We start from the raw sequence: 18,891 nt of genomic DNA, 5'->3' as shown, positions 1-18,891 counted from the left end.
GAGTCCAAGATCACATTTCCAAGGTCTTGGTCCTTGAGTAGGAGTTCAAGACCATATTTAGTTTTGGTCCTCGATTCCAAGATCACAATTTTATTATCTTGCTCTTGGTCCTCGAATCAGTACTTAAAGACCGTTTTTTCATGCTCTTGTTCCTAGAAACCAAGTTCAAGACCATATGTGACCCTGGACCACAAAACCAGTCATAAGGGTAAATTTTTTTTAATTGAGATGTATACATCATCTGAAAGCTGAATAAATAAGCTGTCCACTGATGTATGGTTTGTTAGGATAGGACAATATTTGGCCGAGATACAACTATTTGAAAATCTGGAATCTGAGGGTGCAAAAAAATCAGAATATTGATAAAATTGCCTTTAAAGTTGTCCAAATTAAGTTCTTAGCAATGCATATTGATAAATCAAAAAGTTTTAATATATTTACGGTAGGAAATTTACAAAATATCTTCATGGAACATGATCTTTACTTAATATCCTAATGATTTTTGGCATTAAAAAAAATCTATAATTTTGACCCATACAATGTATTTTTGGCTATTGCTACAAATATACCCCAGCGACTTAAGACTGGTTTTGTACTCCAGGGTCACATATGTTCATGGTGTTGGTCTTGTCATGGACTCGGGAGCATGTAGACTCAAGTGTCTTGTCTTGAACTCAACCATTTTCCAGTCTCAGTCTTGACTAGAACTCAACATTCTTTGGGTCTCGAACTCGATCTTGTGCTCGAATGAGCTGGACTACAACAGGGGAGCTGTAGTTCAACAACGTGATCTGAGCTGGGCTTGAGCCAACACAGACACTGTGATGTTTTCAATCATGTTATCGCCACATAATCTTGTACTATGAGCAACTACATTACAAACAACGCTGTGCTGCAAACAACGATAGAACAAAGGCTTGTGAGAACAATATTTTCTTAAAATACTTTTGCAAAATGAGCACAAAAACAATTTGTAGGTGCAAAAATGTACCTACAATTAATTTTGTATGTTTAAAATCTGCATTTTATTCTTGTATTCTATGCATCTAATAAGTTGCAAATTGGTCTTCCAGCTGTTCCTTATATGTACATTTAATTTTTCCGGCCTCTTATTGCTACCTGTCCCAACTTTTTTGGAATGTGTAGCTCTCATGAAATCCAAAATGAGCCAATATTTGGCATGACATTTCAAAATGTCTCACTTTCAACATTTGATATGTTATCTATATTCTATTGTGAATAAAATATAAGTTTATGAGATTTGTAAATTATTCCATTCCTTTTTTACTCACAATTTGTACAGTGTCCCAACTTTCTTGGAATTGGGTTTCTAGTTATACAGGCATCACACAAAATTGTGCGGCTCTGCTGAAATCATCTTTCAGAATTTGGAACCTGGAATGGTACTTGATTAAAAAAATAAAAAATAAATAAAAAACTGTATGATCAAATGTTCCTATTAAAATGTACTTGATTATATTTACTATATAATGATATATCTTATGTACTTTTTTTTTCATCTGACATATATTCCAACATGTCTTATATAATGCACTTACTATCAAGCAAGCAAAACATGGATTTGTATTTGTGCCAAATGAGATGAGCTCATATGAGCTCGGGTTTATTTATAAAGCACATTTCCCACCCGCCGGTAGTTTCAGTTTCACTTCAAATAAATTTATTTCAGCTTGTCTTCAATCATAAATGTTGTTTATAATGAATGCCACTACAATATATGACCATTTTATACTTTTTTATTTTCTATTCCTGTTCTGTTCTGAATACTGTTAAAGGATTTAAGTGAGGGAAACTAAAATACATTTATAGTGTTCATAATGTTTGTAAACGTTTAATTGTATTTACCACTATTCTACATGATTTCTGAATGTAATTTAAAAAAGTGACTTATGAATGACTTTTTTAATCTAAAAAATGCAATTTTGAACCGATGTGACTGACAATACGGTATTGTGAAAAGGCTGGTGAAATGCAAAAAAAACGCCACTATTACCGATATATACAAGACAGATGATAAGAAAAAACGTGAGCTGTAAAGCGATTCTAGCAGCTGTGTTGTGAAAGCATGGCCTTACTATAACACACGAGAGAGAGAAAGAAAGAAAGTGTGTGACTGGAGTGAAAGAGTGAGGTATTAGTCAGTGAACAGAGGACATAGGAAGTGTCATGGCTTTCGTGCCACCATATGGCCTGCAGGATTGCAGAGTGCTTGCCATCAATGGGACACCACTTGCCTGACGCCATGGACGTTCTTAATGGCATGACTGATTTCTCTCCGGAGCTCCTTCTCGTCAAACACAATCTGAAAGAGAAAGAGAGACTTCATAACAGGGACTTGCCACTGCACCTGTGTAGCATACCGGTTTCCCCGGGAGCTTGTTGGGACTTGTTATCTAAAGATCAAAGTAGTATTTCCAGACATTCAGCTCAAAAGCAGACAAAACTAAGCATTCTGTTGAAACGAGGCATTTACCTTCACCAGCTCAAATGGGAAGCGCTCATGGAAAATTCGGTTAATCCTGGCACCTCCGGACAGCTCTGCCGTATCCACCTGGTCTCCGGAGCCCTCGATGCACTTCTCAAAGTCCACTCCAAACTGCTGGACCATCCTGAAAGTGCCACTCAAGAGTTTAAACATCTGCCCTACAGTTTTAAAACCTAGAATCTGCTCGAGTTAGCGACTCACTGCAGTAGGGCCTTGGTTTTTCGCGTAGGGTCATCTGGGCGGAAGTTTTTATACTCTTCCACCTCTTTTTCCAGAGAGAGAAGCTGAGACTGGAGTTTGCTGCGCAAGCCGGGTAGCGTGTCCCGGATGTGGTTGGTCAATTGCTAAAAATAAAACAAGAGGAAGTGAGAATGCGATATATAGAAATAGAGGCACAAAACAGGAGGCGACATTGACTAAATTAAGTGATTTTTAGGCATTAGCTTCATTTACATAACTATACACAAATCTTTTCTGAAATGGCCAGTCATTTTTGCAAATCCATGGCTGCATTTTGTGTGTGAGCGATTTGGTCCTACCTGGTTGAGGGTCTTCTGCAGGTGTGGTGTTCCCATTCGTTCAGCCATGTGTCTGTAACTGGGATGGGACAGGAAGAACTTCCTTTCTGCTGCCAGTGCAGCACGAATGTCCTTCCTGCCATCTATGTCTTTCTGACTACGGTTTACTACGCCAATATAACCTGGGACAAGGAAAGTGGCATTAAACAGAGTGTGCCAGTGCAATGATAGAAATGTGTCAACTGGAACTTTGCTCTATTGTTTATACCACGGCTGATATATCCACTAACATGCTTGGCATTATTTACATGTGAGAATAACATAGACACAGTAAGAAATGTAAAAATACAGAACAGGACATTCGTCCAAAACAAAACAAGACAAGAAGAAAGAACTTTCAAATAATATAGAGCAAGTCAACACAAAAAATATGGGAAGCCCTTTCTCCTCCTAGAGAATATTATACTACATTACATTTTAGTTACATTTAGTCATTTAGCAGATGCTTTTATCCAAAGCGACTTACAAATGAGGACAAAGAAGTAATCAAAACCAAAAAAAAGGGCAATAATATGCAAGTGCTGTGACAATTCTCGGTTAGCCTAACGCAGTACACGTTTTTTGTAAAATAATAAATAAAAAGAAAAACAAGTAGATAGAATAGAAAAAGAAAAGGGAACGGTAGTGTTAGAGGGTCTTTTTTTAATAAAAATAAAACAAGTCAAAGGAATAGAAAATGCTAATGTTAGAGGGTCATTTTTTTATAACAAATAAAAAGAAAACAAAAAAATAGAGTAGAAAAAATATATTATCATATAAAATGATATTATATGATATGTTATTATATTATATTTATTATAATATATTATATAATATAATTTTTTTTGTTGACATCCAACGTTTTTTGTAAAATAATAAATAAAAAGAAAAACAAGTAGATAGAATAGAAAAAGAAAAGGGAACGGTAGTGTTAGAGGGTCTTTTTTTAATAAAAATAAAACAAGTCAAAGGAATAGAAAATGCTAATGTTAGAGGGTCATTTTTTTATAACAAATAAAAAGAAAACAAAAAAATAGAGTAGAAAAAATATATTATCATATAAAATGATATTATATGATATGTTATTATATTATATTATATTTATTATAATATATTATATAATATAATTTTTTTTGTTGACATCCAAATTACATGAGATGCACTGCTGTTCAAAATCTTGTTTTTTTTTTTTAAAGAAATTAATACTTTTATTCAGCAAAGATTCATTAAATTGATCAAAAATGACACTAAATACATTTATAATGTTTATAAAGATTTCTATTTCAAATGAATGCTGTTCTTTTAAACTTTCTATTCACCAAAGATTTCTGAATGCTCATGTGACACTGAAGACTGGAATAATGGCTGCAAAAAATTCAGCTTTGCATCACTGGAATAAATTACATTTTAAAATATAATAAATAGAAAACAGCTATTTTAAATTGTAATATGTCACCATTTTACTGTATTTTTGATCTTTGGTGAGCATAAGAGACTTTTTTCTCAAAAAAAAAAAAAGAAATTCTTACCGACCTCAAACGTTTGAATGGCAGTGTACAGTATATGGTTGCCGAGTCATAAAATGACTCATAAGAAATTGCCATAAATGATACTCCTGTAATGTGATGGTGTTAAGTACAAACTGCCCACCTCTACGCAGTGGTAAGAGTTTATTTTCCATGATATCCCGGGCGTCTGTACCCTCATCCATTAGATCCAGTTTAGTAATCACACCAATGGTACGCAGTCCTGTTGAACCACAAACAAAAACACATTAAGAGCAGGGTTTGAGTTCAGTCCACTGGGCTCCCACTCTTTTGACCAATGAATTAACCTTTCTAGTCATTTAATATTACTGGACCAGAATTCAAAGTCAGGTTGATTCACTAATGAATCATTCAGACCATTTGTCATTCACTAAAAACACACCTAAAAAAATGATTCACTCACAAATTTGACATGACTATGGTTTGCTATAGTTGATATTTTTAGGTTTTCCATGACTATGCGAACTCTATACACATCCTTTTGTTATTTTATCTGTGTGTAATAGGGATGTGCCGATACGAGTATCGGTACCGAACGGTTCACAGGGGAAATTCCAAATGGAAGTGATCATCTCTATCCCCTTGGAGTGGGGGATTTTGGAGTGAGCAGGGCACGTGTGTGCCATTATGTAGTCATTTGGAATGCACGTGGCAAAGGGAGCAATGTAATTTCCTCATTATCTTCAGCTGGCATGTTCCCGTGACAACGCACTAATGGCCATCGCTGATGGACACCGGCACAAAAAAATATATATATACATTTAATATTTTTAAAAGTTTTATATATATATATATTATTTTTTATATATTATATAGCATATTTTAAAAACTTTTTAAAATATAAAATGTATGTTTATTTGCAACAGTTATGCTAACAACAATAAAAAGAAATTTATGACAGTAAAACAGCAACATCTGCTGACGGACACTGTGCTGCGTTGTCACGGGAACACCCCAGCTGAAGATAATGAGGAAATTACATCGCTCTCTTTTGCCAAGTGCATTCCAAACGACTACGGATGCACCGATATGAAAATTTTGGCCGATACCGATAACCGATAATTCTTTATTTTTGAAAGCCGATAACCGATATGTTGGCCGATAAATCGAAATAATGCATTATTTATCGGCTTTAAGATTTCGGCCAAATTTTCTTATTGGGCCGATACCGATAACAGAAAAAAAATGAGCATTTATTGGCCGATACCGATATGGTGGCCGATATATCGTGCATCCCTACAAACGACTACATAATGGCACGCACGTACACTGCTCACACCAAAGTCCCCACTCTAAGGGGGTAGAGATGATCACTTCCATTTGGAATTTGCCCCGTGAATCGTTCAGTACCGATACTCATACCGGCACACCCCTAGTGTGTAACCCTCCCAGCAATCCTCACCTTGAGGGTCCACCTCCTTAGACAGCTTGAGAGCGTCTGAGTTGGCCAGGTCAGTGTTGGCCGGGGTGACGGCGAGGATCAGGCAGCTTTCCCTTGTGACGAACTGCATAAGCATGTCTCGAATCTGGTGCTCGATGTCTGGCGGCTGGTCGCCCACGGCAATCTTAGTCATTCCGGGCAAATCGATGAGAGTCAGATTCAATACTGTTGAACAGAGAAAGAGATGAGTGACATTTTAACAATGGCTGCCGAGTGTGGACTGAGGAAAGCTGCGGTCTTGGGGAGTCTTGTGCTGTATTACCGTGTGGCGAGTAAACCCTCAGGTTGATGGGAATTGGAGAGATGCCCTTATTGGACCCGGTAATCCTGTCGGTCTCTGCTTCAATTTCCTGCCGGACTTCATCAAAGTCAACAAACTTCCTCCCTTTGCAGTGCAAGAATTCCGCATATTCTGTAGAGAGAGAGATGGACATTAAAATTATATATATATAGTATGTGACAATGTACAGTACAAATCAGCCTAGCAACAAGGTGAACACTGTATATATATTACAGTGATAATAATAATAATATATAAAAAAATATTACATATTAAAAAGTTTTTCTTCCACTTTTAATACACTTATATTTTCATATCAGTGTAAAAAAAATTTAAAAATATAAATTGCTAAATTTTTTCATTAATAGAACCTGCATTAACAGAACCAAACATCATTTAGTTCTAGTATTACTTCAAAATAGAAACTGCTTTTCAATTCCCAATGATGAGAATGATTCACAGATATTGCAGTGTTTCCCCTAGGTTTACGACTTTGGGGGGGGGGGGGCTCCTTTTTAATGGTTAAATAAAATTGTATTAATCAAAACGCATGTCTAATTAATTAAAATCATGAAACTTAAACAGTTTAACATCAATTTATTAAGTTGAACAAAAATTACATGTTTAGGGCCCAAATATTTAAATTATTTCCAACCTTATGTTTTATTGTTACCAAATTCTGTGTTTTAGCATGTCTAATTATTTGAAAGCATAAAAACACATTTCATTTATTCTTACAATAGCCTTATGATTTTTTTCCCCTCAGAAATTCTGTGTTGTGTATTTACATTTAAGGCATAAAACATTCATTTAATTTATCTTTTAATTAATGAAAATTAAACAAATGTCATTTTTCGGAAAATAAAGGATTTAATATTACAATTAAAACATTGAAGAAATATTGTATGATTATTCCTTAAAAATAAGGTTTTAATAATTCTAGTAGTAGTAGTAGTAGTAGCCTATTACGTACATTCTACTGAACAATAGTAGGCTAATATATTTCTGCTACAATGTCTTCAAGTTAAACCAAACTTTTATTTTGACGGGTTGCCGTGAATACCTTTCCATTTCTGTGTGTATATGATACAAGGATAGTTTTAGTCAAATGAAACGGTCAAATGCTGATGAAGTGACTCTCAGGGCAGTTCTGGAGATGTTGTTCATGTATTTATGTCCTCATTCAGTGAGACACGTTTCATTACAAGTGGTAAACAAAACAACATGTCTGTGCCATTCATTGACACAGAGACACGAATAATTCATATTTAAATAGTCGTTTTGCGGCTTAATATTTACAAATACTAGTGGCAGTGGGAGTGTGCTCAATTGTGCGTGCGTGCGCGCATCGGGGCGCAACTCCGCTGTGCGCGATACAGAGAGCGCGACCATGTAACGTAAAGACTGAAATGACATGCTGTCGTGTAAATAAGATCAATAACATGATTATTTAGTTATTTAGTTTGTTTAATAAAGGAACAAGGTATAGACATGTTCTATAGGAAAGGTAACTTTAAATGATTTCTGTTGTGATCTGGTGCTATAGAGAAAAAAAAATGTAATTAAATTAACTTGACCTTCAAGATAGAATATCAGGGGAAACACTGTACTGTGCATATACAAGCAGACAGACAACATCAGTTCAGCTTTGTTTTGTTCAACTTTATGGTCAATTGCACTCATTTGCAAGATAATCTGTTCTGTGTAATGTCTTTTTGTCTGAATTAATTCTCCATCTGCACTTCCTTGTTCTCGCTACATTACAGTACCTCATGCTGAAAACAATAGAAATGATAACTGCTTTTAAAGTGGCTGAGAGATGTAAATGTTAGAAGGGGCATTTTCAGAAGGGAACTTGCTTTATGTACGAAAACTGAATAAAGTGACGTTAATACAGCTGAAGTGTCATTTTTGTGACACTAGAAACGGGAATTGCAATCAATAATTAACATTTTGTTCTCAAACTGGACTGATTTCTGTGATGCCGAAAATGTGGATGAACCGCAGGATCCAGTCATAAAACTACAATTCATTTACTTTATAACACAGAATTTGACAAAATTTGAATGAATAAATCAAAAAGACACTTATTTAAATATGAAGTCTGCATATTCTGCAAAAATTGACTTTTTCATCCATTTTCTTTTTTATTTGAACAACAAACCTCTATTGTGTAGCACTTGCTCCATCAAAAAATGAAAGGAATATAATAAGATTAAATTTTATAAGATTAATTAAATTGTTAAAGTTTTATGCATTCATTTAATCACCACCATTTTTGATTATAAAGTCATATCGAAGTCATAAAACACTGCCTGCAGAAAAAATAAAACAGACAACAAATCATTTCATATGGCTATTATTGTTAAAATTGCAATAAATTCGAAAATTTGTAAAGTTTAATGAATTCAACTGATTAGACATCACTGATTATTAAAATGTATTTAAAAAAACGAAACAAAAAATAAAGTAATAATAGGGCCCTTGATGTGTCATTTGATGACACATTTTTGACACTGTGTATGAATATGCATGAAAGCATGTGGTTTCAACCATCCGCACACATACTACAAATACCTGAGAAGGCTTTGTTCAGTTGTGCTGTGCTCATCAACACACTCACCAGCTATGTTGTTAACTAGCTGCAGAATGAGAGGCCTGCGTGTGACTATGCCTGAGCCTCGGGGAAGGAAATCCCTATAAAAAGAGAGAGAAAGAGAAAGTGAGTTTGGGTGGAGTCCTTCATAGCAATCAAGCTCAATTTTCAGGGGTGACAAGACTGATCAAATTATTCATGAGTAAGGAGGAGGCGAATGTTTAGGAGCAACCTCTTTGCATTCATATCAGAATACACACACAAACCAAGACGCTATCTGGTCCTTTGTAGCAATGAATATTAAAGCACAGTGGCATCTTTTGAAGGCCCGTGATTCCTAAGAGGCTGCAGCGCTTTTGCAAATGAATGGCCACTGCCGTATCTCGCAGCCAAATCAGGGTGCATTTAATAACACTGTGGCACATTATAAACACCCTCTGTGAGCTGAGAGCAGGGCAATTTCAGTCCTTGCCCTCCAATATATCCGCAGACCTAATAAGCAGCACAGAGGCCAGAACAGGCACGTTTTTAATAATATACGAGAAAATGAGGCAAACTTTCAATCAGAAACATACACAATACAAGGCAGAAACATTGTAAATACATGGCCCGCTGAACACGAGTATAATGTTCTTGACTCCAGTACTCAAGGGGGCGAAAGAGATACCCTCAAATGCCTGTGCTTTAAATCTTATGCGCGTTATTATTTAGTAAGCTATTATTTTAAATGTGGTTTTGATTATCTAAAAAGAACCAGTTAATAAGAATCATTCGTTCGGGAATCGGACTACACTTGTTCTAATTCTATGGAAATAGTGAAGTCCACTACACCACAACTGTAACAATAATGATAAGAGAGGAATGATATCGCTGGAATCAGGATGATTTGTTTCCAGCTAATGAACGAAAGTGACAGCCACTCAGAATCCTCCGGACTTTAAAAAGCTTAAGCATTTAAGCATGACATTTGACAAAACTGCAGCACGCACTTGCGGTGCAGAACAAAATCCAAATATTATCAATGATTAAAATGTAATAAATTGAATACAAAAGTAAGTACTTTTAATCTATTATTAAAAACGTTATTCCACGTCCCGCCCAATGTCATCCTCCAAACAATGTGCCATTTGTAGTCAATGAAAACAAATACAGAAATTCTAAGAATTTACGAATTTACGTAAGAACGGCCATGGCCATTATAAATTGAATGTGTCTGGCTTCCGGTGTCATTCACTTCCAGTTATTTTTAGCTGTACAAAAATAACTGTCGTTATTCTGCTTGAAAGTGCAAACTGTTATTATTTTACCATATTATTTGCATGTGTTGTCTTAATTATAAACACACTGGTTTGTAGCACGAAAGTGACAGCCACTCAGAATCCTCCGGACTTTAAAAAGCTTAAGCATTTAAGCATGACATTTGACAAAACTGCAGCACGCACTTGCGGTGCAGAACAAAATCCAAATATTATCAATGATTAAAATGTAATAAATTGAATACAAAAGTAAGTACTTTTAATCTATTATTAAAAACGTTATTCCACGTCCCGCCCAATGTCATCCTCCAAACAATGTGCCATTTGTAGTCAATGAAAACAAATACAGAAATTCTAAGAATTTACGAATTTACGTAAGAACGGCCATGGCCATTATAAATTGAATGTGTCTGGCTTCCGGTGTCATTCACTTCCAGTTATTTTTAGCTGTACAAAAATAACTGTCGTTATTCTGCTTGAAAGTGCAAACTGCTATTATTTTACCATATTATTTGCATGTGTTGTCTTAATTATAAACACACTGGTTTGTAGTGCAAACAGTTTTACTGTTTACTCCACTTTGATATTATTCTTGTTATTTCCCTATAGCGGCTAATGAACCGAAAGCTTTACACATTCACAGAAAACAGCTTACTTCTGCGTTGAAAGATAGCTCACTCTGTGTCCTCCACTACATGTTATGTATTTTGTTTATAGAGAGGTGTCAGGGGCCGTTCACACAGAACATGCTTGTCCATTCCACTGCACTACATTTCCATTTTGTTTCTATGTACACACATGCTAGACAGACCTGTTTGACCATTGCGCTGGCATCTAACGTCTTTTATGGTTTCGTACATGACTCAGCATTTTTTTTTTTTTTTAATGCGTCACTCAAATTAAAATAGGTTAAACTTGAAAAACATGTCTCTAGGCATCTCGTGTTTTTAAAGCAAAAACACATTGCATGTGTCGGCCCTTATTCATTAAAGTCACATGACATGTTTTCCATGCACACCGCGCAGACGCGAATAATCCAGATACTTTGAGAAATGAGAAAGTGTTTTTATTATCCACACAATGGAAGTCGGTAGTTAACAAACCTGTTTGGTTACCAAGATTCTTCAAAATATCTTCTTGGAAAGAAAAAAGTGCAGCAAATTTGGAAAAATTAGTAAATGATGACAAAACTTCTATTTTTGGGAGAACTAACCTTTTAAAAACTCCTAAGATAATAGCAGTTATCTTGACGTGACATGTGGCCAAGTATGGTGACCCATACTCGGAATTAGTGCTCTGCATTTACCCATCCAAAGTGCACACACACACAGCAGTGAACACACACACACACCGTGAACACACACCCGGAGCAGTGGGCAGCCATTTATGCTGCGGCGCCCGGGGAGCAGTTGGGGGTTCTGTGCCTTGCTCAAGGGCACCTCAGTCGTGGTATTGAAGGTGGGAGAGAGCACTGTACATTCACTCCCCCCACCTACAATCCCTGCCGGTACGAGACTCGAACCCACAACCTTTGGGTTATGAGTCCGACTCTCTAACCATTAGGCCACGACTTCCTCTTATATGTTATCGTAACAAAAACTTCAATGCAAAAAAAGCATGGGATTTTAACTTCTAGAAACTTCTCACTAACCTGTCATCAAGCATGACAACATTCAACCAGAAATGTAAACTTGCCCATAGACAACATTGTTTAAACTATGAAGATTTGCATTCATTTACTTGTGTCCGGTATGTTTCTGATTTTAGGGACAGTCTAAAAACACATGATGAAATGCCAATGATGTGTCTTTTTCCACATGGGAAGCTTTGATTAAATCCCACATGCTGTGGGTGGGTTGAAAGCGTGGCTGCGGGGATCAAGAGGAGTCCAATCACAGTCTGTCTTAATGAGTAAGCCTGCCTCTCCAGGAGATCCTGCTTTACATCTGGTCCTGATCAAAGCCGGTGCAGTCAGCTGTGAATCCAGCCACCCTTTCCCCGAAGTCACCGGCCTACCTAATGCACAATGCAGCAGAGCCCCAGGGGAAAGACAGACCATGCTTTAAACACACACACACACATTTACAAAATAAAAGTAGTGTCATTCACAAAGAGATGCTAGCCTCGGCTCTGTGTGTTCATTTTGAATGGTTTGATTCACAGTAAATGAACCACAGACACTTCAACTCTGTATCACAAACTATAATGTGTGTAAATACTGTGCTTGAGAGAGGATCTGCAACTTGGAGGAATGGCAGAGGATCCCCAAATTCAGGTGTGAAAAACTTGTTGCATCTTTCCCCAAAAGACTCATGGCTGTATTAGATCAAAAGGGTGTTTCTACTAAATACTGAGCAAAGGGTCTGAATACTTAGGACCATGTGATATTTCAGATTTTCTTTTTTAATAAATCTGCATAAATGTCAACAATTCTGTGTTTTTCTGTCAATATGGGGTGCTGTGTGTACATTAATGAGGAAAAAAAATTAACTTAAATGATTTTAGCAAATGGCTGCAATATAACAAAGAGGGAAAAATTTAAGGGGGTCTGAATACTTTCCGTACCCACTGTATATATATATACACATATATACACATACACACTAGGGCTGCACGATTATGACAAAAATCATAATTGTTCAATATTCCTTTGAAATTGTAATTGCGATTATTAATTTGCGATTAAATGAATGATGTTTACACCTTTGTTTGAAGCAACTGCATGCCATATTTTTATATGAAAATAAACAAGCTGGAAACACTAACTGAAAAACTTTTATTGCTTTTCTATAGTAGTAAGCCTCAAATGTCAACTATACATCGGATTGGTTTCTCTTTAAATAAAAATGGTATTATAATGTTACACTAAAACTAAAATAATAACATGTAGAAAGGGGAAAAAAGCATCTTAAGCATGCAGAATAACATAAGTGGACTTTGAACGATTAATTGCTGCTTTGAACGATTATGTAATTGTGGCATCCGTAATTGAAATTGCGATTAGAAATTTGATTAATTGTGCAGCCCTAATATATACACATACATTGCAGCCTGCACCATCTGACAAGCATAGCTTTCAAGTGTGGCTTATGAAGACGGCACCGTCTGGCTGCATGAAGCATGTGGCTGTACAACAACGGCCAAAGCCTGGAGGGGGAGAAGTGCGAATGAAAACAGGCCACAGAGAGCCGTGTGCTGGCCTAACCTCGCACGCATGCATGGCCCCCTCTCCACTTACACCCACTCTGCCAGCAAAGCCCAACACCTACACCTACACCTACACCTACACCTACACCCAGAACCACACACACCCACACCCACACCCACACCCACACCCACACCCACACCCACACCCACACCCACACCCACACCCACACCCACACCCACACCCACACCCACACCCACACCCACACCCACACCCACACCCACACCCACACCCACACCCACACCCACACCCACACCCACACCCACACCCACACCCACACCCACACCCACACCCACACCCACACACACGCCCACACACACACCCACACACACACACACAGACACAGACACAGTCACACACACACACACACACCCACACCCACACCCACACCCACACCCACACACACACACACCCACATTTTTAATGTTTGCGAAAGAAGTCTCTTATGCTCACCAAGGCTGCATTTATTTAATCAAAAACACAGAAACAGTAATATTGTGAAATATTATTACAATTTAAAATGATAAAATTATAATTATATAATATAATAACGATTATAAAATTAGCATTTTTTTCCCCTGAGATGAAAAGCTGAATTTTCTGCATCATTACTCCAGTTTTCAGTGTCACACGGTCCTTCAGAAATCATTCTAATATATTATTCTAATTCTATCATTCTAATATATCTCTATATTATTTTATTATTACAGGAATAAATTACATTTTTAAAATATATTAAAACAGAAAAAAGTTATTTGTAAAAATAAAAATACAACTAAATGCAGACTTGTTGAGTATAAGAGACTTCTTTCAAAAATATTAAACTATTAATTATTCCAAACTTTTGACCACCTGTGTATTATTATTATTTTTTTGTTTGTTTGTTTGTTGTTTGTTTATGGCTGCTGTTTTTGCTTATACTGTATGCACTCTATTACTCTATTACTTAATTTTCTTTTCTTTTTTATTTCCTTTGGAATGCCGTCCACATATAAATTGCATTATATGATGGATCCAGTATGCCCTACTTTACTTGGAAGCAACCTTGTTCTGTTTCTCTTGCTGCATTTATCTTTTCATTAATAAGAGACACAGAATACATATTAATAATGATATCAATAAATGGCATCAGGCAATAAATGGTATCTGTAACTATATGATCCAACCTGTTAATGTTTAGAAAATCAAAATAAACAAAGGAAAAATAAAGATGGCTCGTAAATACACACATGCGCAGTTGACCGAGGCACTTTGCAAATAAGAACAAATATCCACACCACAGGGTGTACTATGATATGAGCGCTTCAGCACACCCAATCCTTCGTTTCTCACTTATTTCCAGTGCAAACAGGCAGGTGGGCTGCTGTCCATTATTCATGGCCTTTAAATGATAGAGGAGGCTGAGCAGATTGTGTATCATTTCATCCATTATGCATGTAAAACCGCAGAGCGGCGCAGAGAGAGTGGAAATAGAGCGGCAGAGACATACAGCACTCGTCTCACTTCAGCTACGCCCAGTGTGAATCTCACTCCACCAGCGGGAGAAGCGGCCTAATCGGATGCTTTCATTCGCCAAAATACGAGCGCTCTGAGTCGGAACACAGCGCTCCTATGCGGAGTTCGCTCATTAATGACGATGGAGCGCGGAAAACTGGACTTTGCTTGTTCACCTGCCGAGAATGTGTCATATTCAAAATCAAAAGAAAAGAGATGAATTATTAAATTATGACATTTAGAGTGTTGTAACCATTTTTTGGAACACCTGGTATGAAATGTGCCTGCCGCCTGTCGGATATCACTGAAATAGATTTGCTGAGTAATCATCACATCTGTCTTTGTGACAGCATGGGTTGGGTTGGGAGTTAGCCAATCAGAAAATTCTGTCTAGGGTCATTGTGTAGCGACAGTGCTGTACAGGAGATACATTCAAAGATGGGAGTGTTTTATCGGTGTTAGTCTAGCCAAAGCATGGTTATTTGTGAATACATATATGCTTTGTGCCTCTAAATTCATTGGGCCTCATTCATGAAACATGAGCAGAACGGATTTTTGTGTAAATCATTCGTAAAGCCGTTCTGATGTAAACTTTCGCAATATTAATATTTCACAAGTTTGTTTGCCCTGTCTTTCATTTCGTTTGCCCATCACTGTCACTTTTTATCCAGCCGTCCAATCAATGGAGGAGGGGCGGGACAAATACTACACTGACCAACCGTCCCACTTATACAACGACTGAACAACAACGGAGAAGTTAATAATACTGGTTACAGCATTTTTATATTCAGTAATATTCCTCAAAATGCGATACTAGTAACACGGTGCTGCCGTGGATATTCCAAATCATAGCAACCAAAGTGTCTCAGCTGGAAAAACGCAGTGCCACCAAAGCTTTCTCAAGTGCCACCACCTGGCCGTTTTCAGAAGTGCGCCTAGCAATTTTTCAGCCGGCTAAAAACGTTTTGGTGGACACACGTTAATTGAATATTTATAGTTAGGCATATGGCCTATTAGTCTCCTTTTTTTTTGCATTTATGCAATATACTGGAGCCAAACCTGAGAAAGGAGTCCAGAATATTCCACTGTGCTTCTGGACACGCAACTTACGTTGCTGTATTTCATAGGCGGGGATTATGCTAATTGTGAATGAGCGTGCCCTATTTACGAATGATTGGAATTCATTAACATACGCGTTTAACTATCAAATCTGATGTTTACAAAGCATCTGTGAATCGAGGAGAGTTTTCGCGAAGGTTTACTCGTATATTTACGCAAGTTTCATGAAGTTTTACGGCATTAAAAGTTTTGCCAAATTACAGGTGTTAAGTAAATTCAATAGTATTTGACTCAGTATTTTTTTCCCTTGCGATGACAGTTTAAATTTTGTGTTCGACACTTATAATAACCACAATATGCACGCTATGGAGGAAGTCAAACATCCTGGCTTTAAAAACAGAAGTGGTAAGAAAAAGAAGAGAAAACACTGTGCTTAATAGCTATTACTGCTATTATTAAATTGCAACCAACCGCAATAACTGTGGTAGTTTGGGCAATACGCTATAGACTCATGTTTAATAATCTGTAAGGGAGTAGAAACGCATACAAAACTTATAATAAATGTTCATAATAAAATTAATTTTGTTTAAAGCCAACGTTATCGACCTAACCATGGTAACGAGAAGCCATTGGTAGCCTGGTTATGGTCTTATTACTACAAAGGATACAGTTAAACTACAGAGGAAATATGTTAAATATTAATAAGAGCAAGTACACAATAGAATCAAGGGCTTTAGGGCTGGACCTCCATGAATTATGGACCAAACTATCAGTTTCCTCCTGTGTATGCTCTCTGATTGAAGGGAACAAATCAGGCCTTGTTTGCCTTTTGATATTCCATGAGATGACTTAAATAATTCAACGCTGGATGAAAGCACAGCTATATTTGTGAGAAAGGAGGAAACAAACTAAAGTTAGGTGCAGTCAGAATATTTTAAATAGACCTTAATAAATAAGCCAAGTTGGACTTTCCACCAAAGCATGGCTGCAATTTTGATAATTGATTAATGTCAATTAATATCTACAAATAATTGGATAAAAAGCCACATTTTATTTATATATTTTATAAAAAATTTAAAAAAAACACACATCTGCCCAACATTTCCTCAATGTGCAAATTGAAGGATATGAAAACAAATATATTGAACATATATATATATATATATATATATGCAAGCCATGCTATTTATTAGAAGAAAAAACATTAAACATTACATTCTAAAATAAATAAATAAAGAAAAACATATATATATATATTAATAAAGAAAAAAAATACAGACTAAATATTAACTAGTAAGAAATGGGAACACACACTCACTTATGAACATAGTATAACATAGTATGAAAAAATATATGATATTTTGTAGAATGTGACTGCTGACTTCCATTGGGAAAAAAAGTGCATACATATATATATATATATATATATACACACACACATATACATATATATATATACACCCTCAATTTCTTTTATGAAGAGTAACTGAGGTCAGAATTTTCATTTTTAGGACCTTGTAATAATTTATAAACCGACCCAACCCAAGATGATGTAGCAATACATATTCAGTGCTCAGCGCCCACACGAACAACCACATAAACTACATACAGAGGTCAGCCAATCAAAACAAAGACAAAAAGTACGCAAAATCAGGCTGTTTAATTCTAAGTGTCAGGAAGAGGCTAGAACAAAGGTCATGTAAAGTGCAATATCACGTTTGCTTTTTTTTTGGACATGATCACAGTAGCATCATGGTATTATAATCTAATAACCATAACCATAGGGTTCTGTGTTAGTTTTCAATGGTAAGCTGTATTTTTGTGAAGCGCCTCACTATAAACAACATATGGAATGACAAAATCTTCCTTTGTCTCCTCCAATTCATAATTAATAACTAAATGGTTCAGTTGCCACAAAACAGCCCGTGGCATTATCTGCACGATCTGCCTGCCTTTCACAAGGTTCACGCTGTGTTCTCGCTCCAGTTTTATACTCCTCCCATAGTGAGTGCAGCAAACTGAACAACAGCCCCTCATAAAGCAGCCAGCAGAGCCAGATAGCAGAAGTCACGCAGAACAATGACATCAGCCCCGCAATAAACACCCAAGATGGAGGCACTGGCCTGCTATTGGATCAAACCACCAAATCTGGAGAAAGATCTTGAAAATCCAGTTCAGCAGGATGAAATTTGACCGACAATCTCAAAGTCGGTCTCATTCTACTTGGCACGTTGCATGTTGGCAGATGCGACATTGTTTGGGCTAATTAATATGTGCAACTTACTAATGTTTACTGAGCTCTGATTGTGTCCGTGAGATGAATAGTGCTTTTGTTTGTTAATTCCCAGCTGTCTAAATGTTAGCGTGGTGGATAAAGGCCCGACAGAAGGTCAGAAAGCGTGCTAAAGCACTAAGGTATCAGTGCGCTCATGATGTGCCATTTGGTTTTTATCATTATATTTGAACAGCCACTGTCTGTGTTCCAGTGGCTAGTTATTCAAATATGGTTCCCAAATGAGCTCTCTCTTCCCTTCTACACATTCAGTAGGCTCTGCGTGGGGCCAGTGTGAGAGGGTTTCGAGCTGACAGAACAGTCACTTGCCTTTCTAAGCCAATAGGTCATTACATGGGCATCTTGAAATTATTATACAAAATTAATGTAAACGCAGTCAGTTGTGTGGGGCAAAACATCTGAGATGTAAAAAAAAACCTGGGAATTGTTGTGAACGCAGGCTATTTGACAGTTAATAATTCTTAACATAGAATTGTTTAGATTTATTTTTTTAATTAATTTTATGGCTGTCAAATCGATTAATCGTAAATAATTGCATTCAAAATAAAAGTTTTTGTTTACATAATATATGTGTGTGTACTGTGTATATTTATATGTAAATATAAATAAAAAAATACACACACACACACACACACGTGTATTTAATATATTCGTATT

The 18,891-nt window shown here is 36.6% G+C and overlaps 1 protein-coding gene across 1 annotated transcript in view; it reads right to left on the bottom strand.

The window, feature by feature from the left end:
• The window catches only part of LOC107599337 (dynamin-2-like), a gene marked incomplete at its 3' end in the record, with an annotated part of 51,929 nt that overhangs the window by 14,402 nt on the left and 18,636 nt on the right, over window positions 1-18,891 (bottom strand). Inside the window, exons 2-9 of the mRNA XM_016290898.1 lie at window positions 8,955-9,028; window positions 6,314-6,463; window positions 6,013-6,216; window positions 4,714-4,812; window positions 3,046-3,206; window positions 2,708-2,850; window positions 2,495-2,630; window positions 2,256-2,323 (exon numbers count right to left, since the gene is read on the bottom strand). Coding sequence (XP_016146384.1) covers window positions 2,256-2,323; window positions 2,495-2,630; window positions 2,708-2,850; window positions 3,046-3,206; window positions 4,714-4,812; window positions 6,013-6,216; window positions 6,314-6,463; window positions 8,955-9,028 — 1,035 coding nt within the window. The remainder of the gene's footprint in view (window positions 1-2,255; window positions 2,324-2,494; window positions 2,631-2,707; window positions 2,851-3,045; window positions 3,207-4,713; window positions 4,813-6,012; window positions 6,217-6,313; window positions 6,464-8,954; window positions 9,029-18,891) is intronic.

Source organism: Sinocyclocheilus grahami, unplaced genomic scaffold, assembly GCF_001515645.1.
Source record: "Sinocyclocheilus grahami isolate Dianchi unplaced genomic scaffold, SAMN03320097.WGS_v1.1 scaffold264.1, whole genome shotgun sequence".
NCBI lineage: Eukaryota > Metazoa > Chordata > Actinopteri > Cypriniformes > Cyprinidae > Sinocyclocheilus > Sinocyclocheilus grahami.
This window is presented reverse-complemented; position numbering and strand designations above follow the sequence as displayed.